Consider the following 21,857-nt stretch of genomic DNA (forward strand, 5'->3'; position numbering starts at 1 on the left):
AAACTGCTCAGTGCTGGACGCGCTGACCAATCAAATCTGCCTCACTGACAGGGGTGTGCTCTGAGGTGGGATGCAGGCATGCCCCTGTCACTGAGGCAGATCTGCTGGTGCCTCTACTGTACGTTTTTTTAATGGGCTTTTCCTGCCCTCCGTTTGGCCACGCCCCCTGCCCGACCCCCCGCTCAGACACTTTAACATTGTCAGCGTGAGACAGCGCTCTCAGCTGCCTCCCACCCACAGTTTCCACAGCAAATAGGATTGGAAAAATGCAAAGAAGATAATTATGACACAGAACGTGTTATAAATATCTTCTTTGCTTATACTTCAGTCATTATGACAGGGGAGGCACTGCCTCCCCAGCCTCCCCTGACTGCACGTCCCTGGCGCTAAAATGTCTAGTTACGGCACTGCATTCAGGTTTGGGTAATTTGCACCCATCATTGTGAAGTACTGATTGATGGTATTTTGCACATGTTCTGGACCCGTTCAGTAAAGCAAAAAAAGCAAGCAACTGGACAAAACCGTGTGCACTGCACGGGAAGGGGGGGGGGCAGATGTAACTTGTGCAGAGAGATTTAGATTTGGGTGGGGTTTGTTCAAACTGAAATCTATATTGCAGTGTAAAAAATAGGATTTTGATACCTACCGGTAAATCCTTTTCTCCTAGTCCGTAGAGGATGCTGGGGACGACATCAAGACCATGGGGTATAGACGGTATCCGCAGGAGACATGGGCACTCTAAAGACTTTTCATTGGGTGTGAACTGGCTCCTCCCTCTATGCCCCTCCTCCAGACCTCAGTTGTAGGAACTGTGCCCAGGGAGACTGACATTTCGAGGAAAAGATTTACTTAAATTAGTGGAGAGATATCTACCAACTCACACCCTCAACCATGCCGCACACATGGCATTCAACATAACACACGCCAACAGGCATGAACCAATTGCAGCAACATGTTGAAAACTAAGATAACACAACTTGTGTAACTCTAATAACTAAAAACTGCAGGTAAAGTACGCACTGGGACGGGCGCCCAGCATCCTCTACGAACTAGGAGAAAAGGATTTACCGGTAGGTATCAAAATCCTGTTTTCTCATACGTCCTAGAGGATGCTGGGGACGACATCAAGACCATGGGGTCTATACCAAAGCTCCAGTACAGGCGGGAGAGTGCGGATGACCCTGCAGCACCGATTGACCAAACTTTAGGTCCTCCTCGGCCAAGGTGTCAAACTTGTAAAACTTAGCAAATGTGTTTGACCCTGACCAAGTAGCTGCTCGGCACAGTTGTAATGCCGAGACCCCCCGGGCAGCCGCCCAGGATGAGCCCACCTTCCTAGTGGAAAGGGCCTTCACCGACGTCGGTAACGGCAATCCAGCCGTAGTATGAGCTTGCTGAATCGTATTTCTGATCCACCATGCAATAGTCTGCTTGGAAGCAGGACATCCAATCTTGTTGTGAGCATACAGGACAAACAGGGCCTCTGTTTTCCACATACGAGCCGTTCTAGCAACATAGATTTTCAAAGCTCTAACCACATCTAGAGATTTTGATTCAGTGAATGTGTCAGTAACCACTAGCACTACAATAGGTTGGTTTATGTGAAAAGATGAAACCACCTTAGGAAGAAAATGTTGTCGAGTTCTCAACTCTGCCCTATCTTCATGGAAGATCAGGTAAGGGCTCTTGTGAGACAAGGCCCCCAATTCAGACACCCATCTTGCAGATGCCAAAGCCAGAAGCATCACCACTTTCCAAGTGAGAAACTTCAACTCTATCTTTTGCAGAGGCTCAAACCAATCCGATTGAAGGAACTGCAATACCACGTTAAGGTCCCATGGTGCCACTGAAGGCACGAATGGAGGCTGGATGTGCAGAACCCCTTTCACGAAGGTCTGAACTTCTGGAAGAGAGGCCAATTGTTTTTGGAAGAACACTGACAAGGCCAAAATCTGAACCTTGATTGATCCCAATTGGAGGCCCGCCTCCACACCATCCTGCAAAAAATGGAGGAGGCGCCCTAAGTGAAACTCTTCCGTAGGAGCTTTCTTGGATTCACACCAAGACACATATTTTCTCCAAATACGGTGGTAATGTTTCGACGTTACTCCTTTTCTGCCAGAATAAGGGTGGGGATGACTTCCTTGGGAAGGATCCGGCGTTCAACAGCCATGCCGTCAAACGTAGCCACGGTAAGTCCTGGTACATGCACGGCCCCTGCTGCAGCAGGTCCTCTCGAGGAGGAAGAGGCTGAGGATCTTCTATGAGCAACTGCTGTAGATCTGGGTACCAAGCCCTCCTTGGCCAGTCTGGGGCAATGAAGATTGCTCGAATCCTTGTTTTTCTTATGATCCTGAGTACTTTTGGGATTAGTGGAAGTGGAGGGAAGACATACACTGACGGGAAAACCCACTGGGTCACCAGTGCATCCACTGCTACTGCTTGAGGGTCTCTTGACCTGGAACAGTATCTCTGAAGCTTCTTGTTGAGGCAAGACGCCATCATGTCTATTTGAGGAACTCCCCAGAGACTTGTCACCTCTGCGAAGATTTCTTGGTGGAGATCCCACTCTCCTGGATGGAAATCATGTCTGCTGAGGAAGTCTGCTTCCCAGTTGTCTACTCCCGGAATGAATATTGCCGACAGAGCTTGTAGATGTTTTTCTACCCAGCGGAGGATTTTTGTCGCCTCTGCCATTGCCGTTCTGCTTTTCGCTCCGCCCTGCCTGTTTATGTACGCGACTGCTGTTACATTGTCTGCCTGGATCTGCACGGGACGGTCTTGAAGAAGATGTACCGCTTGTTGAAGGCAGTTGTAAATGGCTCTTAGCTCCAGTAAGTTTATGTGAAGGCAGGCTTCCTGATGTGACCAACGTCCTTGGAAGTTTTCTCCCTGAGAGACTGCTCCCCAGCCTCGGAGACTCACATCCGTGGTTACCAGGACCCAGTTTTGAATCCCGAACCTGCGTCTCTCTAGTAGGTGAGAGCTGTGTAACCACCACAGGAGCGAAATCCTGGTTTTTGATGACAGGATTATCTTTCGGTGCATGTGTAGGTGTGACCCAGACCACTTGTCCAACAGGTCCCACTGGAATACTCTGGCATGGAACCTGCCAAATTGTATGGCCTCGTAGGCCGCCACCATCTTCCCCAACAACCGAATGCACTGATGGATTGACACACTCGATGGTTTCAATATCTGTTTTACCATTTTCTGGATTTCCAGAGCCTTTTCCACCAGAGGAAATACTCTCTATACTATAGAATCATCCCGAGGAAAGACAACCTTGTTGTCGGATCCAATTGTGACTTCGGGTAATTTATGATCCACCCGTGTTGTTGGAGTATTGACAGAGAGAGTGATATGTTTTGAAACGACTGCTCCCTGGATGTCGCCTTTATCAGGAGATCGTCCAGATAAGGAATTGTATTGACTCCTTTCTGACGAAGGAGGACCATCATCTCCGCCATCACTTTGGTGAATACCCTCGGCGCTGTGGAGAGGCCAAAGGGTAACGTCTGGAATTGGTAATGGCAATCCTGAACCACGAATCTCAGATAAGCCTGGTGAGGAGGATAAATGGGAACATGCAGGTATGCATCCTTTATGTCTACCGACACCAAGTAGTCCCCCTCCTCCAGACTGGCAATCACCACTCAAAGTGATTCCATCTTGAACTTGAACCTTTCAAGATAACAATTCAGATTCTTTAGATTTAGGACCGGTCTGACCGAGCCGTCTGGCTTCGGAACAACAAAGAGGCTTGAAAAAAAACCCCGCCCTTGTTGTGACAACAGTACCAGGACTATGACCTGGTCTTGACATAACTTTTGGATTGCCGCTGTTACTTTTTCTCTTTCTGGCGGAGAAACTGGCAAGGTCGATTGGAAAAATCGGCATGGGGGAATGTCTTAAAACGTCAGTTTGTATCCCTGGGATACTATTTGCAACACCCAGGGATCCAGGCCAGACAAAATCCAACCTTGGCTGAAGAGTTTGAGACGTGCCCACACCCGAGCGGCCTCCCGCAAGGGAGCTCCAGCGTCATGCTGAGGATTTTTCAGAAGCAGGGGTAGACTTCTGCTCTTGGGAACCTGGAGCTGCTGTGGGCTTCTTTCCCCTTCCCCTTCCCTACCTGCAAAATAGGGGGAACTTCTCATCTTTTTGTATTTATTGGGCCGAAAGGACTGCATTTGCGGGTGATAGGTCTTTTTTGCCGGTGCAGGCGCATAGGGCAAAAATGTCAACTTACCTGTGGTAGCCGCTAATGAAACATCCTGGTTTATTAAAATATCTAAGACAACAATGGAAATACTGGGTAGGGAAAACAGAAGAAGTATAGGAGATTGTTATATACAGGTATAGTGTCCATGTGGAACCCGCACAGAAGGGGCTCGAGCCAATGACTGCCCCGTGGTATAACACAGGGGAGAAAGACTCATGGGCAGCAGCGGCACCCGAACGGAGTGACCAGCGCGATCTGGGACTCACCAGCGGCTCGTGGGAGAGCGGTTAAAAAAGAGCTGCGGGCGCCGCTGAAGAGGAGTGGAGGTGCGTAGGCGGCTCGAGAGGAAGTGAGCGGCAGTGAGAGACGGAGGACGAAGCGGACGGGAGCATCAGCTGAGGTCTCCAGTATTGATAAGTTGGAGAGGAGGGACTGGAGGTGGAGTAAAGGGACCGGAGGCGGAGTAAAGGGACCGGAGGCGGATTTGAGGGACATACTAAGGCGGAGCTAAAGGTCTGAGTGACAGAACAGCCATATCGCCCTTGCATGGAGTGACAGTAAGGAGGCGGGGTGGACAACCTTGGATGGACACAGTAAATTATGCATAGCCGCACCCACTGGGACAAGGTATAAGAATGAATGGTCCCTATTAAACTTCATGTGCAGGCCGCAATGATATATATATTTATCTCCTACGCAGTATTAACTGCATGTGACACATAGATGAGGCAATAAAGGAGTTCTCCTGCAACTTCTGAAAGGACTATAAATATAAATCCGTCCGGTGAAATAGCACAGGGACCACTCCAAGTCCGTAGTTACATCGGCAGACGATTACTGGCTCACCGTCCAAAACACCATATCCCGTCCCTACGGAAATCGCCTATAAGCCGTTATTAGAAATTAAGCTGTGTTCACCGCTGAACAATGCATAGTATAATACAGCACTTACACCAGTAAGTTGTGACATGGGAAAAGTTTAGTAAATGCTAATACCCTCAGACTCGGAGTTAGACGCCCCGTACCCCGCAAAGTAATACCAGCGGGTGCGATTGTTGCCACTTACCAGCCCTGTACCAGGTTTATGAAATTTTCCCATAGCATAACACAGGATAACTATTCACCTATATTTCGAACATTGGCAAGTCAGCTAAGGATATACTTAGAAGAGGAAAGGAAGCATAGTGTAAACGTCGCCATCAAGTCAACTAGTACCATCCCCAAGCCCGGGCTTGCTACATTCAAGTTCGACCGGCAGTCATCGCGGATTTCACGTAGACAGGAGGCAGCGACAGAGACTATTTAGCACAAAAAGAATAACATAACCCTCCCCAGTTGTGGAAAGCAGAACTACAGGTTGTAGGAACTACAGCGACACATTCTTAAATTAATTGCAGTTCTGCATAGGTATTTAAGGCATAGCCTTCTGACAGTGCCTGGCCAGCACTTAGAGTTGAGATATAGTGAGATAATCCTTCCCTAAAAGTATTGTTCATACTGTGTGTAATAGATACTAGTATTGTTAAGTAAATAACTAACCGTGATTGTGTAACCATCCTAAGTGAATTATTTCCACAGAACAGTGAGAGGAGGTTCCAGCATAATAAATATTATTTTCCACCATCCTGCGGATGTGGTATATTATAGGGTAAATTCGAATATACCTGGGTTGTAACAAAATTGGCGTCCACGAACAGGATACGAAGTAAGAGTACCCACTGTGGAAAGATGACGGAACCCCAGAATTCTACACCATCTTCAAGTCAAAGAAGTCGAAGATTACTACCAGCATCACCCGGACAGAGGTCAGTAACACCGACAAATGAGGTATCAAACAAGGAAGTGGCCACAACACAGGCGGCTGCTATCACCATGCCGTACTATTTTGGCGCTTCATGGCTTCCAACGTACTCGGGGGATAACCGGATCAAAGGTACTAGTACTTTTAGAGACTTTAAGGATCAGATGCGCTCAATGTTCAAGCTTTATCCGCTCAAGGAGGAACAAAGAGTACAGATAGTCTTGGGACAGTTAAAAGGCTCGGCCCTACGAGAAGCCAAAGCTTGGGAAGAAGAGGAGAGGAAAACGGCGGAAGACATTTTTAGGAAATTGGAATGCATCTTCAACTCCAGGACCATCGCTGACCTTAAAAGTCGTCTCTATGCGAGGAAACAACAACCTCAGGAGTCCCTGAGAGAATTTGCCCTAGGACTACAACAGGCCATGCGGGCAATACAAGCACGAGCAATGAACGCGATAGAGGAGGTTGATGAAACCCTTATTAACTTGTTCATCGAAGGGGCTCAAGGTGAAGTCACTCGCGCCCAACTTCGCATGTGTAAGCAACAGAACCCTGTATGTAAATTCTCAGAATTTAAGGAGACTGTTCTGGACATTCTCGGGCTCATCCAGAACCCGGACGTGGAATATACCCCGTCCGCTGAATTGGAAGAGAGTGGAGAACTGGAGGAAGTCGACCCATACTTGACACCTGAATTGATGTGTAAAAAGAAAATAGTCAACCAACAAGTGCAAGTAGGACAAGATCCGATCGGGGCCCTTACCCATGCCGTCACCAAAATAATGAAGGAACTTTAGGACATGCGTCTGGAATAGTCCGGGGCTCGCCGGAAAGACTGGTGCCAGGAGCGTGGAGGCCGAAATCGGACTAGATGGGATGTCCCACAGGAAACAGGTCGGCGTCCAACCGATCAATTCGACCAACAGGGAAGACCCATCTGCAGAGGCTGCTTACAAGTCGGACATATCGAAAGGAATTGCCCCCAAGACAATTTAAACAAAGAGACCCCGAGGCGAGGGACCGACCCTCGGGAGGAGACACATTAGTAGGTCCTGTGTCACAGAAATGGTGGCCCCGGTATGTGGGTGAGTGCCCCCGTGTGAAGATCAGGGTCAATAATGTAGAGGTAACGGCACTATTGGATATGGGCTCGCAAGTCACAACCATATGGCTGCCGGAGTTTTGTAGACACTGGGATGAGCGGGAAATAGTGTCACCACCTACCACCTGGTTACAACTACTTGCGAGTAACGGACAGCCAATTATTTACAGCGGATATTGGGAGGCAGAGTTAGAGATTGGACAGGCAAAGCTCCCAAGGCAGGGGTGTCTAGTTACTACTGACTCGAATGAAAACTTACCACCGATGATCCAGGGTATGAACATCCTGAAAAGCTGCCCAGATGAGCTGGTGGAGGCTCTCAAGATGGAGATGCAAACAGCAGCCCCAAGAGAACAGAAGGTACTGCAACAGACCGTACGACTACTGGAGGGGCATAAGAAGTTTACAAATGCCTTAGGAGAGGTTGGCAAAGCCAGAATTGCCGATAGGAGGCCGGTGATACTTTCGCCAAATTCTGAGCATGTTCTCTGGTGTAAGGCCAGAGTCAGGCCAGGGGGAAAAGACTACGAAGCCGTGATCGAGACTTGTGACTCAGATGGACGACAGCCCTTCGCCATAGCCCGAACCTTGGCGAAAGTAGAACGAGGACGAGTCCCGGTTCGCATCCTCAACCCACATGACTACCCAATCCGACTCTTTAAGCACTGCCCCGTAGCACGTGTTGTACGGGTAGATTTCCAAGATATACTTGGGGAGAGCGTAACAGCAGCAAACCAGGGCACAATACTTAAATAGTCAATGGAAGATGGGACCAAGGCGCCATGGTGGAGTGATATCCAAATTGGGGATGTAGACACTCCAAAGGAACAGCGGAGAGGAGTACTCGAGGTGGTACAACGGAACGCCGTGGCCTTCAGCCAACACCCTACTGACTTTGGGGTGGCAGAAAATGTCCAACATCATATCTCCACTGGGACGAACCCCCCTATTAAAGAGAGACATAGACCCTTGCCTCCGGCTATGTATCAGCCTGTTCGGACTATGCTGGCAGAGATGGAAGAGACTGGCGTGATCCGGGAAAGTCACAGTCCTTGGGCGGCCCCGATCGTCATTGTGAAAAAAAAAGATGGTAGTCTCCGTTTTTGCGTAGACTATCGCAAATTAAATGCAGTTACACATCGGGACGCCTACCCGCTACCCAGAATTGAAGAGTCACTAACAGCCTTAAAGACAGCCACCTACTTCTCCACGTTGGATCTTACAAGTGGATATTGGCAAATTCAGATGGCCCCAGAGGACCGAGAAAAAACTGCCTTCACTACCCCAATGGGGCTGTTTGAATTCAATCGGATGCCCTTTGGACTCTGTAATGCCCCAGCTACATTCCAGAGGCTAATGGAACACTGTCTCGGGCATCGTAATTTCGAAATGGTTCTTCTATATCTGGACGACGTGATTATCTTCTCCAAAACATACAAAGTACATCTTCAGCATCTCGAGTAAGTATTCATACAGTTGGCCAAGTCAGGATTAAAGCTCAAAACGTCAAAGTGTCATCTGTTAAAACCAGCAGTACAATATCTGGGACATATCGTCAGTGCGGAAGGCTTGAAGCCTAATCCAGAAAAAAATCAGAGTGATACGCGACTGGCAAGTCCCGTAAACGGTGAAAGAAGTTCGGTGCTTCTTAGGCTTCGTGGGCTATTATAGACGGTTTATAGAGCATTTTGCCAAAATCGCTACCCCACTCCATAAGCTATTACGGGGAAGATCCGGACAAGAAAAGAGAAGCTCGACTCCAATTGTATGGTTAGAGGAACACCAACGCTCTTTTAATCAGTTAAAGGATGCCCTCATTGAAGCTCCTATACTCGCCTACCCTGACTATGACCGACCGTTCCAGGTATACACCGACGCGATCCATCGTGGACTAGGAGCAGTGTTGTCCCAGATACAAGATGGAAGGAAAGAGTCATCGCCTATGCCAGTAGGGGTTTTACGTAAGACTGAACGGAATGGCGAAAACTATAGCACGTTTAAACTAGAGCTGCTGGCCCTCATTTGGGCTATTACCGAGAAGTTTAAAAACTATATCTAGCTGCCACCCCTTTTGTGATAGTCACCGATAATAACCCACTGGCACATCTATCCAATGCTAGACTGGGAGCACTCGAGCAAAGATGGGTGTCTCGCTTAGCAAACTTTTGCTACACCGTCACCTATCGGCAGGGTCGGTCTAATGGAAATGCAGATGCCCTATCTCGCCTGCCGACAATCGAAAGAAAGAGAATCGGAAGAAGAGAAAGACCACGCAGAAGATGTAGAGATCCCTTGGTTTCGACCATTGCCGCAACCATGTCGAGCGGTTGCCTCTGACCCGGTTGTTGCCCACCCCGTCCTCAGACCAGAGAGTCCTGAGCCCGATCCTCTGCCATTTGATTGGGAGAAGGTTCAGAAGGCAAGCGTAGTATTGGGTCAATTGATGGACATCATATAGCGACAGGGACGATTGAGCAAGGCTCAGAGAACTGAAGCGGATCCAGAATTAATAAAGTTGCTCCGACATCGTGACCGGATTCAAAGAAGACAGGGACTTATATTTCGAACCAGGATGGACTCTTCTACCCATCAACCTATTACACAAGTCATAGTTCCCCAGTCAAAAGTTGACTTTGTACTGAATTCCTACCACAACCAGTCTGGTCATTTCGGTACTCAAAAAACCGAAGCCGTTCTCAGGAGAAGATATTACTGGGTCGGGATGAAGGCAGACATTGAAAAGTGGTGTCGTGATTGTGTGACGTGCAACCTTAAGCGGAAGCCAGATGCCAGGCAAAGAGATCGGCTGCACCCCATTAGAAGTAGTCGCCCACTGGAGATCGTAGCTTTAGATCATATCAAGCTTGAGCCCAGTCACAGTGACTTCCAATACGCTCTAACCATTACCGACCACTTTAGTAAGTTTCTGGTGGTTATACCAGCTCGTGATCTGACTGCCAAAACTACGGCTAACCTTTTCTTGAGAAACTTTGCTCGACTATATGGGTATCCAGAAAGAATTTTAACGGACCGGGGCCCAGCATTCGAGTCTCAACTGTTCCAAGAACTATGCTCACTGTATGGGTGCAAGAAAATTCGCACGACTGCCTACCATCCGCAAGGGAATGGATTATGTGAAAGGGCCAATCAGACCATCATCAGACTTTTGCGAAGCTTATCAGCTGAGAAACGCGCTCACTGGCCAACCTTCTTACCCGAATTGGTCTATTTATACAATAACACCGAACATTGCTCTACGGGGTTCACACCCTTTTACCTGCTTTATGGTAGAGAGGGCAAGTTGCCAAAAGATTTGGAGCTGTCCCCAGAAGTGGGTGAACCCATTCCTCTGCAGACTGATTGGGTCCGAGAACACCAACACCGAATAAAGACAGCTCAAGAAATTGTAGAGACCAGAATGAAAGTCGTACACCAATGCCAAGAAAGGTGTTACAATGCCCACAGTCGACCTACTCCCTTACAAGTTGGTGACAAAGTGTGGAGGAAGAAGACTCATCGTATTAGTAAATTAGACCCAATGTGGGAGGATACCCCGTATACAATAGTGGGTAGTCCGGGTAAAGATCTGTACACCTATCGAATACGGCGAGAATTAGATGGACGAATCAGCACAGTGTCTAGAGATAAATTAAAAATCTGTACTGTAGGAACAAACCCTCCACAGCAGGATGATATACCGGTGGTAGAGAGACAGAAGTCTATAGGGAACTTACCACTGGAGGATCCCATTGAACTTCTAATGTTCATGAGTAGTTCCGTCCCCTCCATGACAATAGCGGTAGAACCCCGGAGCCATCCGCGACAAAACCTACCACACTCTGATCGGACCCTTTGACAGCCACAAGCCACTCGGAGCATGAGGTATCCACGGTTGAGATCAGAAGATCAAAACGTCGAACAAAAGGTTTCCCACCATTGCGATACCGGGAATGACCCATTTGTTGAAGACACGGTGCTAAAGAGGTATTATCTATAAAATATTCACTACTATTTGCATGTTTCATGATAAAGTTTATACTGAAAGTAGGAAACCATAGTCAGTATACTGTGACAAGGTATCAAATTGTTATGCGTGGGGACACTCATGCTTTTAGAGGGGGTATATGTAACATCCTGGTTTATTAAAATATCTAAGACAACAATGGAAATACTGGGTAGGGAAAACAGAAGAAGTATAGGAGATTGTTATATACAGGTATAGTGTCCATGTGGAACCCGCACAGAAGGGGCTCGAGCCAATGACTGCCCCACGGTATAACACAGGGGAGAAAGACTCACGGGCAGCAGCGGCACCCGAACGGAGTGACCAGCGCCAGCGCGATCTGGGACTCACCAGCGGCTCGTGGGAGAGCGGTTAAAAAAGAGCCGCGGGCGCCGCTGAAGAGGAGTGGAGGTGCGTAGACGGCTCGAGAGGAAGTGAGCGGCGGTGAGAGACGGAGGATGGCGCGGACTGGAGCATCAGCTGAGGTCTCCAGTATTGATAAGTTGTAGAGGAGGGACCAGAGGCGGAGTAAAGGGACCGGAGGCGGAGTAAAGGGACCGGAGGCGGATTTGAGGGACATACTAAGGCGGAGCTAAAGGTCTGAGTGACAGAACAGCCATATCGCCCTTGCATGGAGTGACAGTAAGGAGGCGGGGTGGACGACCTTGGATGGACACAGTAAATTATGCATAGCCGCACCCACTGGGACAAGGTATAAGAATGAATGGTCCCTATTAAACTTCATGTGCAGGCCGCAATGATATATATATTTATCTCCTACGCAGTATTAACTGCATGTGACACATAGTTGAGGCAATAAAGGAGTTCTCCTGCAACTTCTGAAAGGACTATAAATATAAATCCATCCGGTGAAATAGCACAGGGACCACTCCAAGTCCGTAGTTAAATCGGCAGACGATTACTGGCTCACCGTCCAAAACACCATATCCCGTCCATACGGAAATCACCTATAAGCCATTATTAGAAAGCTGTGTTCACCGCTGAACAATGCATAGTATAATACAGCACTTACACCAGTAAGTTGTGACCTGGGAAAAGTTTAGTAAATGCTAATACCCTCAGACTCAGAGTTAGACGCCCCGTACCCCGCAAAGTAATACCGGCGGGTGCGATTGTTGCCACTTACCATCCCTGTACCGGGTTTATGAAATTTTCCCATAGCATAACGCAGGATAACTATTCACCTATATTTCGAACATTGGCAAGTCAGCTAAGGATATACTTAGAAGAGGAAAGGAAGCGTAGTGTAAATGTCGCCTTCAAGTCAACTAGTACCATCCCCAAGCCCGGGCTTGCTACATTCAAGTTCGACCGGCAGTCATCTCGGATTTCGCGTAGACAGGAGGCAGCGACAGAGACTATTTAGCACAAAAAGAATAACATTACCCTCCCCAGTTGTGGAAAGGAGAACTACAGGTTGTAGGAACTACAGCGACACATTCTTAAATTAATTGCAGTTCTGCATAGGTATTTAAGGCATAGCCTTTTGACAGTGCCTGGCCAGCACTTAGAGTTGAGTTATAGTGAGATAATCCTTCCCTAAAAGTATTGTTCATACTGTGTTTAATAGATACTAGTGTTGTTAAGTAAATAACTAACAGTGATTGTGTAACCATCCTAAGTGAATTATTTCCACAGAACAGTGAGAGGAGGTTCCAGCATAATAAATATTATTTTCCACCATCCTGCGGATGTGGTATATTATAGGGTAAATTCGAATATACCTGGGTTGTAACACTGAGACTAACGCATCCAGGCCATCGCCAAATAAGGCCTCACCTTTATATGGGAGCGCCTCCATGTTTCTTTTGGAATCTGCATCCGCGTTCCACTGGCGAATCCACAGCACCCGCATAGCCGATACTGCCATGGTAGCGGCTAGTGAACTCAGGAGTCCAATGTCCTTCATTGCTTCCAGCATGTAGGCGGCAGCGTCCATGATATTCCCTAACTTAAGGAGTATCTCATCTTTATCAATCGTGTCAATTTCTGATGACACGCTTTCTGACCATTTTTCAATAGCGCGACTCACCCATGCGCAGGCAATAGTGGGCCTGAGTAGTGTACCATTGGTAACATAAATGGATTTCAATGTCATTTCCATTTTGCGGTCTGCCGGCTCTTTAAGAGAAGCCGTGCCAGGAGCAGGGAGAATTACCTTCTTTGTCAACCTGGAAAGCGCACTGTCTAACACAGGGGGTGACTCCCATTTTTTCCTGTCCTCAGCCGGGAAAGGGTAAGCTATCTGAATCCTTTTGGGAATATGAAATTTCTTATCAGGATTCACCCACATCCCTTCAAACAGAGCATTTAGAGGGAACGTGACTTTGGATTTCTTTTCTTTACATAAATAAGCCTTCTCCTGAGGTACAGGAGTGCTTTCTGTAACCCCCAACACGTCCCTTATAGCCACAATCATATATTGTATACTTTTTGCCAATTTATGATATATCTCTCTGGAGTCACTATCGTCGACACAAGAATCTGAGTCCGTGTTGGTATCAGAGTTTATACAACATTCGCAAACGGTCTCTTATGTGACCCAGAGGGGCCGCCCGCATAAAGAATAACAGCATCCTGAAAAATCACATCTTCCACAGATTTTCTCCAGCATGCAGTCTTAGATTCAGACTTATCTAATCTTCAGTTAATCAGATGCATACTGTCACGTATCTCTTTCACCCATGCAGGCTCTTGGTGTGCCGGCAGCGCCACCACATTACAAGTCTGTGTCCCTAAAATGGCTTCCTCCGGGGAGGAACTCCCTGCCTCAGACATGCCTCACACGTGTACAGCACACTCACAGACACACTGGGACTTATTTGGGGACAGACCCACAGTAAAATGTGTCAGAGGGTCACAGGATAGAAGCAGCCAGTTCACAATCCCAGCGCCAGTATTGCCTGTGAACACAGTATGCCCACAGCCCAACAGCGCTTTTAAACAGTAATTCACACTATTAAAGTGCACCACAATCGCTTTTTGCCCCCCTTGATAGCACCCTGTACTTGTCAGAAGTGGAGGAGAGGACCAGCGTGTTCTCTGCAGCCTGAGGAGCGAGAGAAAATGGCGCTGAGCAGTGTGCTGGCTGCCTAAGGAAGAAGCTCCGCCCCCACAATGGCACGTCCTTACACTCAGTATCCATGACAATATTTATACTGGCGGGGGTAGGGCTGTGCCAGCGGCATCTTATGCCCCCTTTTATCCAGTTTGAGGTATATTTCTTGCTGCCCAGGGCGCCCCCCCCCCCCCCGCGCCCTGCACCCTGCAATGCCTGTGTGTGTGAGCAGCAATGGCGCGGTGTGCTCCCGCTAGCCGCGCCGCACCTCAGCCGTCACTTACTTGATAGAAGATCATTCTTCTCATACTCACCAGTCTTCTGACTTCTGGCTCTGTGAGGGGGTGACGACGTGCTGTGGGAGTGAGCATCTAGACACGGCTAGCGTTCAGTACCCTTCAGGAGCTAATGGTGTCCTGTCAGCCAGAAGCAGAGCCATGAAACTCTTTAGGAAGTTGGTTCTGCTTCTCCCCCCTCAGTCCCACGAGTCTGATGCCAGCAGATCTCCCTGAAAATAAAAAACCTAACATAAGTCTTTTCAGAGAAACTCAGTAGAGCTCCTCAGAGTGCATCCAGTCAGCCTGGGCACATTTCTAAAACTGGGGTCTGGAGGAGGGGCATAGAGGGAGGAGCCAGTTCACTTCATACCCAATGAAAAGTCTTTAGAGTGCCCATGTCTCCTGCGGATCCCGTCTATACCCCATGGTCTTGATGTCATCCCCAGCATCCTCTAGGACGTATGAGTAATAAAGCTAACATTTACATACATGCAAAAGCAGTATTTACCTGCACAAAAAAAGTATAAATGTATTTGCTCCCCTTGTATTATGACATTGTTTGTTCCAGACACAAAGTTACAGTACTTGCTTTTTTTTTGTTTTACTTCATACCTCCCAACTGTCCCGCTTTCAGCGGGACAGTCCCGCTATTCGGACCCTGTCCTGCTGTCCCAACCGCGGGCAGTAGTGTCCCACGGGCCGGGGTGGCAGTTGGGAGAGCCTTTGATCACCCGCTGCTCTGCAGAGCAGCCGGTGATCACTGAAAACATGCTGTGCGCATGAGCACTGCATGCATTCAGTGCTAGGAGGGGAGCGGGGGCTGCCCAGCTGCTCGGGGAGCGCTGGGCACACCCCAAAAGGCAGGAAAATGCACCGTTTGGCGAGGCCACCCCCACTCGGGCGAGGCCATGCCCATCACGGATGAGGCCACGCCCCCTTTTTGAATCGGCGCGCGGCGTAGGGTTCCGCCTCCGTTAAGCCAAAAGTTGGGAGGTATGTTACTTACAAACATGAATCATGCCTATTGCTCTGTGTAAAGTGGCACTTGCTATATTCACTGTGAGTTACTTATTTTCTTTTCTTCTTTTGCTGATAGTTTCGATTTGCAGATGGGCTGGATATATTCTATATGATTATTGGATTCCTCGGAGCAGTGGTGAATGGTGTCTGCCACCCTATAATGCTCATTGTGTTCGGAGACATGGCCGACAGCATAGTATGTTATAACTCATCCCTCCAAAATACATGTAAGATCATATCACTCTTTAATTAATTACAGATTTCCTGCATTTTTTGTAACCATAAAATGAGTAGTTTGTGAACATAGTAAAACTGTTTATTATGCCTTTGCTAGAAATGCTGAAGGACTATGGCATTACATGCTCTTATATTATACTACATGAGTGGTGTAAATATTGTATAAACAGCTGTCATCACTAGTGGCGGTTCCAAAGATGGGGCTGAGGCGCAGTACAAAAGCCAAATAGGGGAGCCACACTAACTGCCAGTGTGTCCCAACCGGTGATGTTTGCCAGTATTTGGGGTGGCACTTGGTGAGGCTCCCCTATATAAATCTTAGACTGCGCTGCAGCCCCACCTCTCCAACCCCCACTGGTAATCACCAGTAATAAATAAGTTTTAACTATGGTGGCCATTTTAGGACATATCGATATCACAGAAATAATATACACATCGTAATACATTTGCACTTAAGCACTATAATTGCAGGTGCAACTATATGCAGCTCGACGCGGCTAATCTTACATGCAATGTGAATGCACATGCAAATGTACGCATCACATATAAGATGAAGGAGGACACATCTGTACACCACATTTGCTTACACTGTATTTGAGCAATACTTACAGCTTCTCTGCTTCAATCCTCCCTTCTTATACTATCACATTCTGCTGATCCAGGCATTACACTGGTCAGAATAAGCCCAGCCGCAGCCCAGCCCTTGGCGCAACCCCCTGTGCTATCCTTCTGAGAATGCATCAGGATACCTTCTGGCACATCTTAATGTGACTACACATTGGTTATGAGTAGGAAGCATCTGGGGTTGCTTTTCCATATGGCCGCAGAAGCCTACATTCTACATACTAGCTTATGCTAATGTGAGAACCAGCCCATGTATGCTAACATCTATGTGTCTGCACGTTGCATGCTGTGCCGTCCACTGTTTCTCTAGCATCCATAAGGGATATTGGGGAATCTAGTACGATGGAGTATAGACGGGGTCCAAAGGAACCAGTGCACTTTAAATTTCTTCAACTGGGTGTGCTGGCTCCTCCCCTCTATGCCCCCTCCCACAGGCAGTTTAGAAAAAAGTGCCCTCAGGAGAGGATGCACATCTCTGCAGCTCCAGAGAGTTTTCATCAATTTCTTTTTTCTGTTTATTCTGGTATGCTGTTTGGGCAAGAGCATACCTGCACTGTGGGAGTTAGGGGGGGGCAGTAGCGGATCTTGCCACGGGCAAGCAGGACTATTGCCCGGGGCGCCGCCTTCCGGAGGGCGCAGGGCGCCATCCGGAGGGCGCCGCACCAGGGCAAGATCTGCTGCTGCTGTGCCCCCCGCTGCCACTGTGAAGGGAAACTAGACGCATACGCGTCTAGTTTACCTTCGTGGAGAGGTCCTTTACTGTGCGGTGCGCGATGACGTCATCGCGCACTGCACAGCAAAGGTCCTCTCCACGAAGAGAAGAGGGCAAGATCTGCTGCTGCTGTGCCCCCCGCTGCCCCCCGCTGCCGCTGTGAAGGGAAACTAGACGCGTACGCGTCTAGTTTCCCTTCGTGGAGAGGACCTTTGCTGTGCGGTGCGTGATGACGTCATCGCGCACCGCACATCATTTCAGTCTGTACAGGGGGCGTAAATGACCACGCCCCCTGTGCGAAGCCACGCCCCCTAATGCCGCCCGGGGCGCACAGAGCCCCAGAACCGGCCCCGGGTGGGGGTGGGGGTCACCGGCCTTACAAGGTGCAGAGACGCTTCCCAGCTGCAGGACCTGAGGGGTTGTTGTTCAGTAGGGCTGTCATAGTCGCAGCACGTCGCACACCCCTAACACTGCCTGCAGGTGACATCGGTGGTGAGTACACACCGGGGACCCTGCTAGGGTCCCGGTTCAAAGTGCGGCTGACCATGGGCGCGGCATGCGGGACCGTCCCGGGGGGGGGGGGGGTCCCGCTAAGATCCCCCATGTAGACTGGCACAAAAACGCTTTGACTAGCAGTTGGTGTGGTGTTTTTAAGCTATATGGAGAATTTGCCAGTATAATATATCAGTGTAACTCCGACGCCATTGGAGGGGGCGGAGCTACATCAGAGCGGGACCTGAGGCATTTTGGCGCCTTCCTCTGCTTACTGCGACCATTCTCAGCACACACAGCACTTGCTGACTCCTCAGCCACGCTGGATATCTGGTACAGGGTGTAGCAAAGGGGGAGAGTCGCTTGTGTACACTATCTGGGTCCTCTTTAGGACAGGAATTGTTAGTGTTTACTGTAATATAGGGCCTAATTCAGAGTTGATCGCAGCAGCAAATTTGTTAGCAGTTGGTCAAAACCATGGCCCTCATTCCGAGTTGATCGCTAGCTGCCGTTGTTCGCAGCGCAGCGATCAGGCAAAAAAATCGCACTTCTGCGCATGCGTATGATGTGCAGTGCGCACGCGCGATGTACTTTCACAAAAGCCGATGCAGTTTCACACAATGTCTAGTGACGCTTTTCAATCGCACTGCTGATCGTTGAGTGATTGACAGGAAGTGGGTGTTTCTGGGTGGTAACTGGCCATTTTCGGGGAGTGTGTGAAAAAAACGCAGGCGTGTCAGATAAAAACGCATGAGTGGCTGGAAAAACGGGGGAGTGGCTGGCCGAACGCAGGGCATGTTTGTGACGTCAAAACAGAAACTAAATAGTCTGAAGTCATCGCAAGGTAGGAGTAGGTCTGCAGCTACTCTGAAACTGCACAATTTTTTTTTAGTAGCAGCGCTGCGATCTTTTCGTTCGCACTTCTGCTAAGCTAAGATACACTCCCAGAGGATGGCGGCTTAGCGTTTGCACTGCTGCTAAATACAGCTAGCGAGCAAACAACTCGGAATGAGGACCCATGTGCACTGCGGAGGGAGCAGATATAACGTGCAGAGAGAGTTAGATTTGGGTGTGGTGTGTTCAAACTGAAATCTGTGTGTGTATGTGTATGTTATTCATAGTTGCCTACTTTTGAAAACTAGTTTCAGGGAGATTTTAGATGATGGTGCCCCATTGAGGGGACGTGTCATGTTCTGCCCAAAGGGGCGTGTCTGGCTCCACCTATGGGCATGTATTGCCACTCGGGTATGTCCTGCAGTGGCAGGTGAAAACCATAGGGCCTAATTCTGAGTTGATCGCAGCAGCAAATTTGTTAGCAGTTGGGCAAAACCATGTACACTGCAGGGGGGACAGATATAACGTGCAGAGAGAGTTAGATTTGGGTGGGGTGTATTCAAACTTAAATCTAAATTGCAGTGTAAAAATAAAGCAGCCAGTATTTACCCTGCACAGAAACAAAATAACCCACCCAAATCTAACTCTCTCTGCAAATGTTATATCTGCCACACCTGCAGTGCATATGGGGGGTCATTCTGACTCAATCGCACGCTACAGTTTATCCCAGCGGTGCGATCAGGTCAGAACTGCGCATGCACACTGACCCGTTCGCAATGCGGCGATAAACTGCAGGGTGCGATCGGGTCAGAATGACCCCCCCATGTGCACTGCAGGTGTGGCAGATATAACATTTGCAGAGAGAGTAAGATCTGGCATGCACACTGTTGCACCGGCGCATGCCAGACGGCCGAAGGCAGAGGCGGTCACTGGGCGGGGGCGGAACGGCAGTGTTTGGCCGCCGTTTCATGGGCGCGGTCCGGCCAACGCAGGCATGGCCGGACCGTACGGGGGGCGGGCCGCAGTGGCTGCGTGAAATCACACACAGCCGCTGTGGGCCGGGGAGCGAAGAGTAGCTCCCGGCCAGCACGCTAAAGCTGCGCTGGCCAGGAGCTACTCCTAAAGTGCAAAAGCATTTCCACTGTACAATGCTTTTGCACTTCTGCGGGAGGGGAGGGGGGGTGGCGGCACTGACATGCGGGGCGGGATAACCCTGTGCTGGGCGTCCCCCCGCATGTCTTTGGTCATGATAGTAGCCCTGCAAAATTTTGCAGGGCTACGATCAACTCGGAATCACCCCCATGGTTTTGCCCAACTGCTAACAAATTTGCTGCTGCGATCATCTCTGAATTACCCCCATAGGGGGTCATTCTGAGTTGATCGCTTGCTAGCTACTATTAGCAGCTAGCTAGCTACTTGCTAGCTACTTTTAGCCATGCATACGCATAGTTGCCACCCACAGGGGAGTGTATTTTCGCTTTGCAAGTGTGTAAACGCCTGTACAGCTGAGTGGTACAAAAACATTTTGTGGAAAACAAGACCAGCCCTGTAGTTACTTATTCTGTGCGATGACTGCAGCGATGAAGGTCCCGCAATTGACGTCAGATAACCGCCCTGCAAACGCCTGGGCACGCCTGCGTTTTCCCAAACACTCCCAGAAAACGGTCAGTTGACACCCATAAACGCTCTCTTCCTGTCAATCTCCTTGCAATCAGCTGTGCGAATGAAATCTTCGCTAGATTCAGTGCACAGCAGCGATGCACTTTGTGCCCATACGACGCGCGTGCGCATTGCGGCCCATACGCATGCACAGTTTTGCCATTTTTTTACCTGATCGGTGCGCTGTGAAAATCAGCAGCAAGCGATCAACTCGGAATGACCCCCATAGTGAGCTGATAGCCTCACTGGGGCTGTACAGCTAAGGGTGTGCTGGTGTTCTTCTCTCTCTAAAGGGGTCATTCCAACCCGATCGCACGCTGCAATTTTTCGCAGCCATGCGATTGGGTTCGGAATGTGCATGCGCTGTAGCCGCAATGCGCAGGCGCGTCGTTGCCCGGTGACGGAGAACGCCAGGCGAATGTTCTAACGAAGATTTCGATTGCAGCGGCGATCGCAAGGTGACTGACAGCAGGAAGGCGTTCCGGGGTGGCAACTGACCGTTTTCTGGGAGTGGAGAGGAAAATGCAGGTGTGTCCAGGAGTTTGCAGGGCAGGTTTCTGAATTCTGGGACCTGACAGGCTGAAGTGATCGCAGTGGCTGAGTAATACCCCTTTCACACCGCAGCTTGAACCCGGTAAATTGCCGATTTTTAAGGCTTCCTAAATGGTTCGAGCTGCGATGTGAAAGGGTCACCTTCAATTTACCGTTTTCAAAATACCGGTATTTTGAAACGGTAAAATTGCAGGGTCCTACCCATTTCAGACCCGTTTCATTGTGCAGTGTGAAAGGGTCTGAAACGGTATTTGCAAGCCCCAGAAGGTGATAGGCTGTCTCCATGTGTGATGTCACCAGGCAGAAGCAGGAAATAAACATTTAAAATGACAACCACTGTTTTCTCTGGGTGAAACGGGTTCAGTGTGAAAGGTACCAAAACGGTAATGAAATGGTAATATACTGGTTACAACATGCGATGTGAAGGGGGTTTAACTGCTCAGACCCGTTTTAAGAACCGTTTAAAGAACCATTTCAAAAGCAGGTTTTGCGATGTGAAAGCAGCATAAGTTTAAAGCTACTCAGAAGAAACTGCACAAAATGTTTTTGTACAGCTCCCCTGCACAAGCGTTCGCACACTTGCACAGCTAAAATACACTCCCCCATAGGGGGTGACTATCCGATCGCATGAGCTACAAAAAGTTGCAGCGTGCGATCAACTCAGAATGACCCCTGTGTCTCCTCTCACATACAGTAGGGCAGGCTTGCAATACAACTGTCTGTGTGTGTGTATGTGTATGTTATTCATAGTTGCCTACTTTTGAAAACTAGTTTCAGGGAGATTTTAGATGATGGTGCCCCATTGAGGGGACGTGTCATGTTCTGCCCAAAGGGGCGTGTCTGGCTCCACCTATGGGCATGTATTGCCACTCGGGTATGTCCTGCAGTGGCAGGTGAAAACCATAGGGCCTAATTCTGAGTTGATCGCAGCAGCAAATTTGTTAGCAGTTGGGCAAAACCATGTACACTGCAGGGGGGACAGATATAACGTGCAGAGAGAGTTAGATTTGGGTGGGGTGTATTCAAACTTAAATCTAAATTGCAGTGTAAAAATAAAGCAGCCAGTATTTACCCTGCACAGGAACGAAATAACCCACCCAAATCTAACTCTCTCTGCAAATGTTATATCTGCCCCCCCTGCAGTGCACATGGGTGGTCATTCCAAGTTGTTCGCTCGGTAAATTTTTTCGCATCGCAGCGAATTTCCGCTTAGTGCGCATGCGCAATGTCCGCACTGCG

At 48.8% G+C, this 21,857-nt stretch overlaps 1 protein-coding gene across 2 annotated transcripts in view; it reads left to right on the plus strand.

Moving 5' to 3' along the window:
- Positions 1-21,857, plus strand: part of LOC134927392 (ATP-binding cassette sub-family B member 5-like) — a 382,371-nt gene that overhangs the window by 157,846 nt on the left and 202,668 nt on the right. For both annotated transcript variants that reach the window (XM_063921771.1, XM_063921772.1), the window contains exon 4: positions 15,585-15,735. In XM_063921771.1, coding sequence (XP_063777841.1) covers positions 15,585-15,735 — 151 coding nt within the window. The remainder of the gene's footprint in view (positions 1-15,584; positions 15,736-21,857) is intronic.

This window comes from Pseudophryne corroboree, chromosome 5 (genome assembly GCF_028390025.1).
Source record: "Pseudophryne corroboree isolate aPseCor3 chromosome 5, aPseCor3.hap2, whole genome shotgun sequence".
NCBI lineage: Eukaryota > Metazoa > Chordata > Amphibia > Anura > Myobatrachidae > Pseudophryne > Pseudophryne corroboree.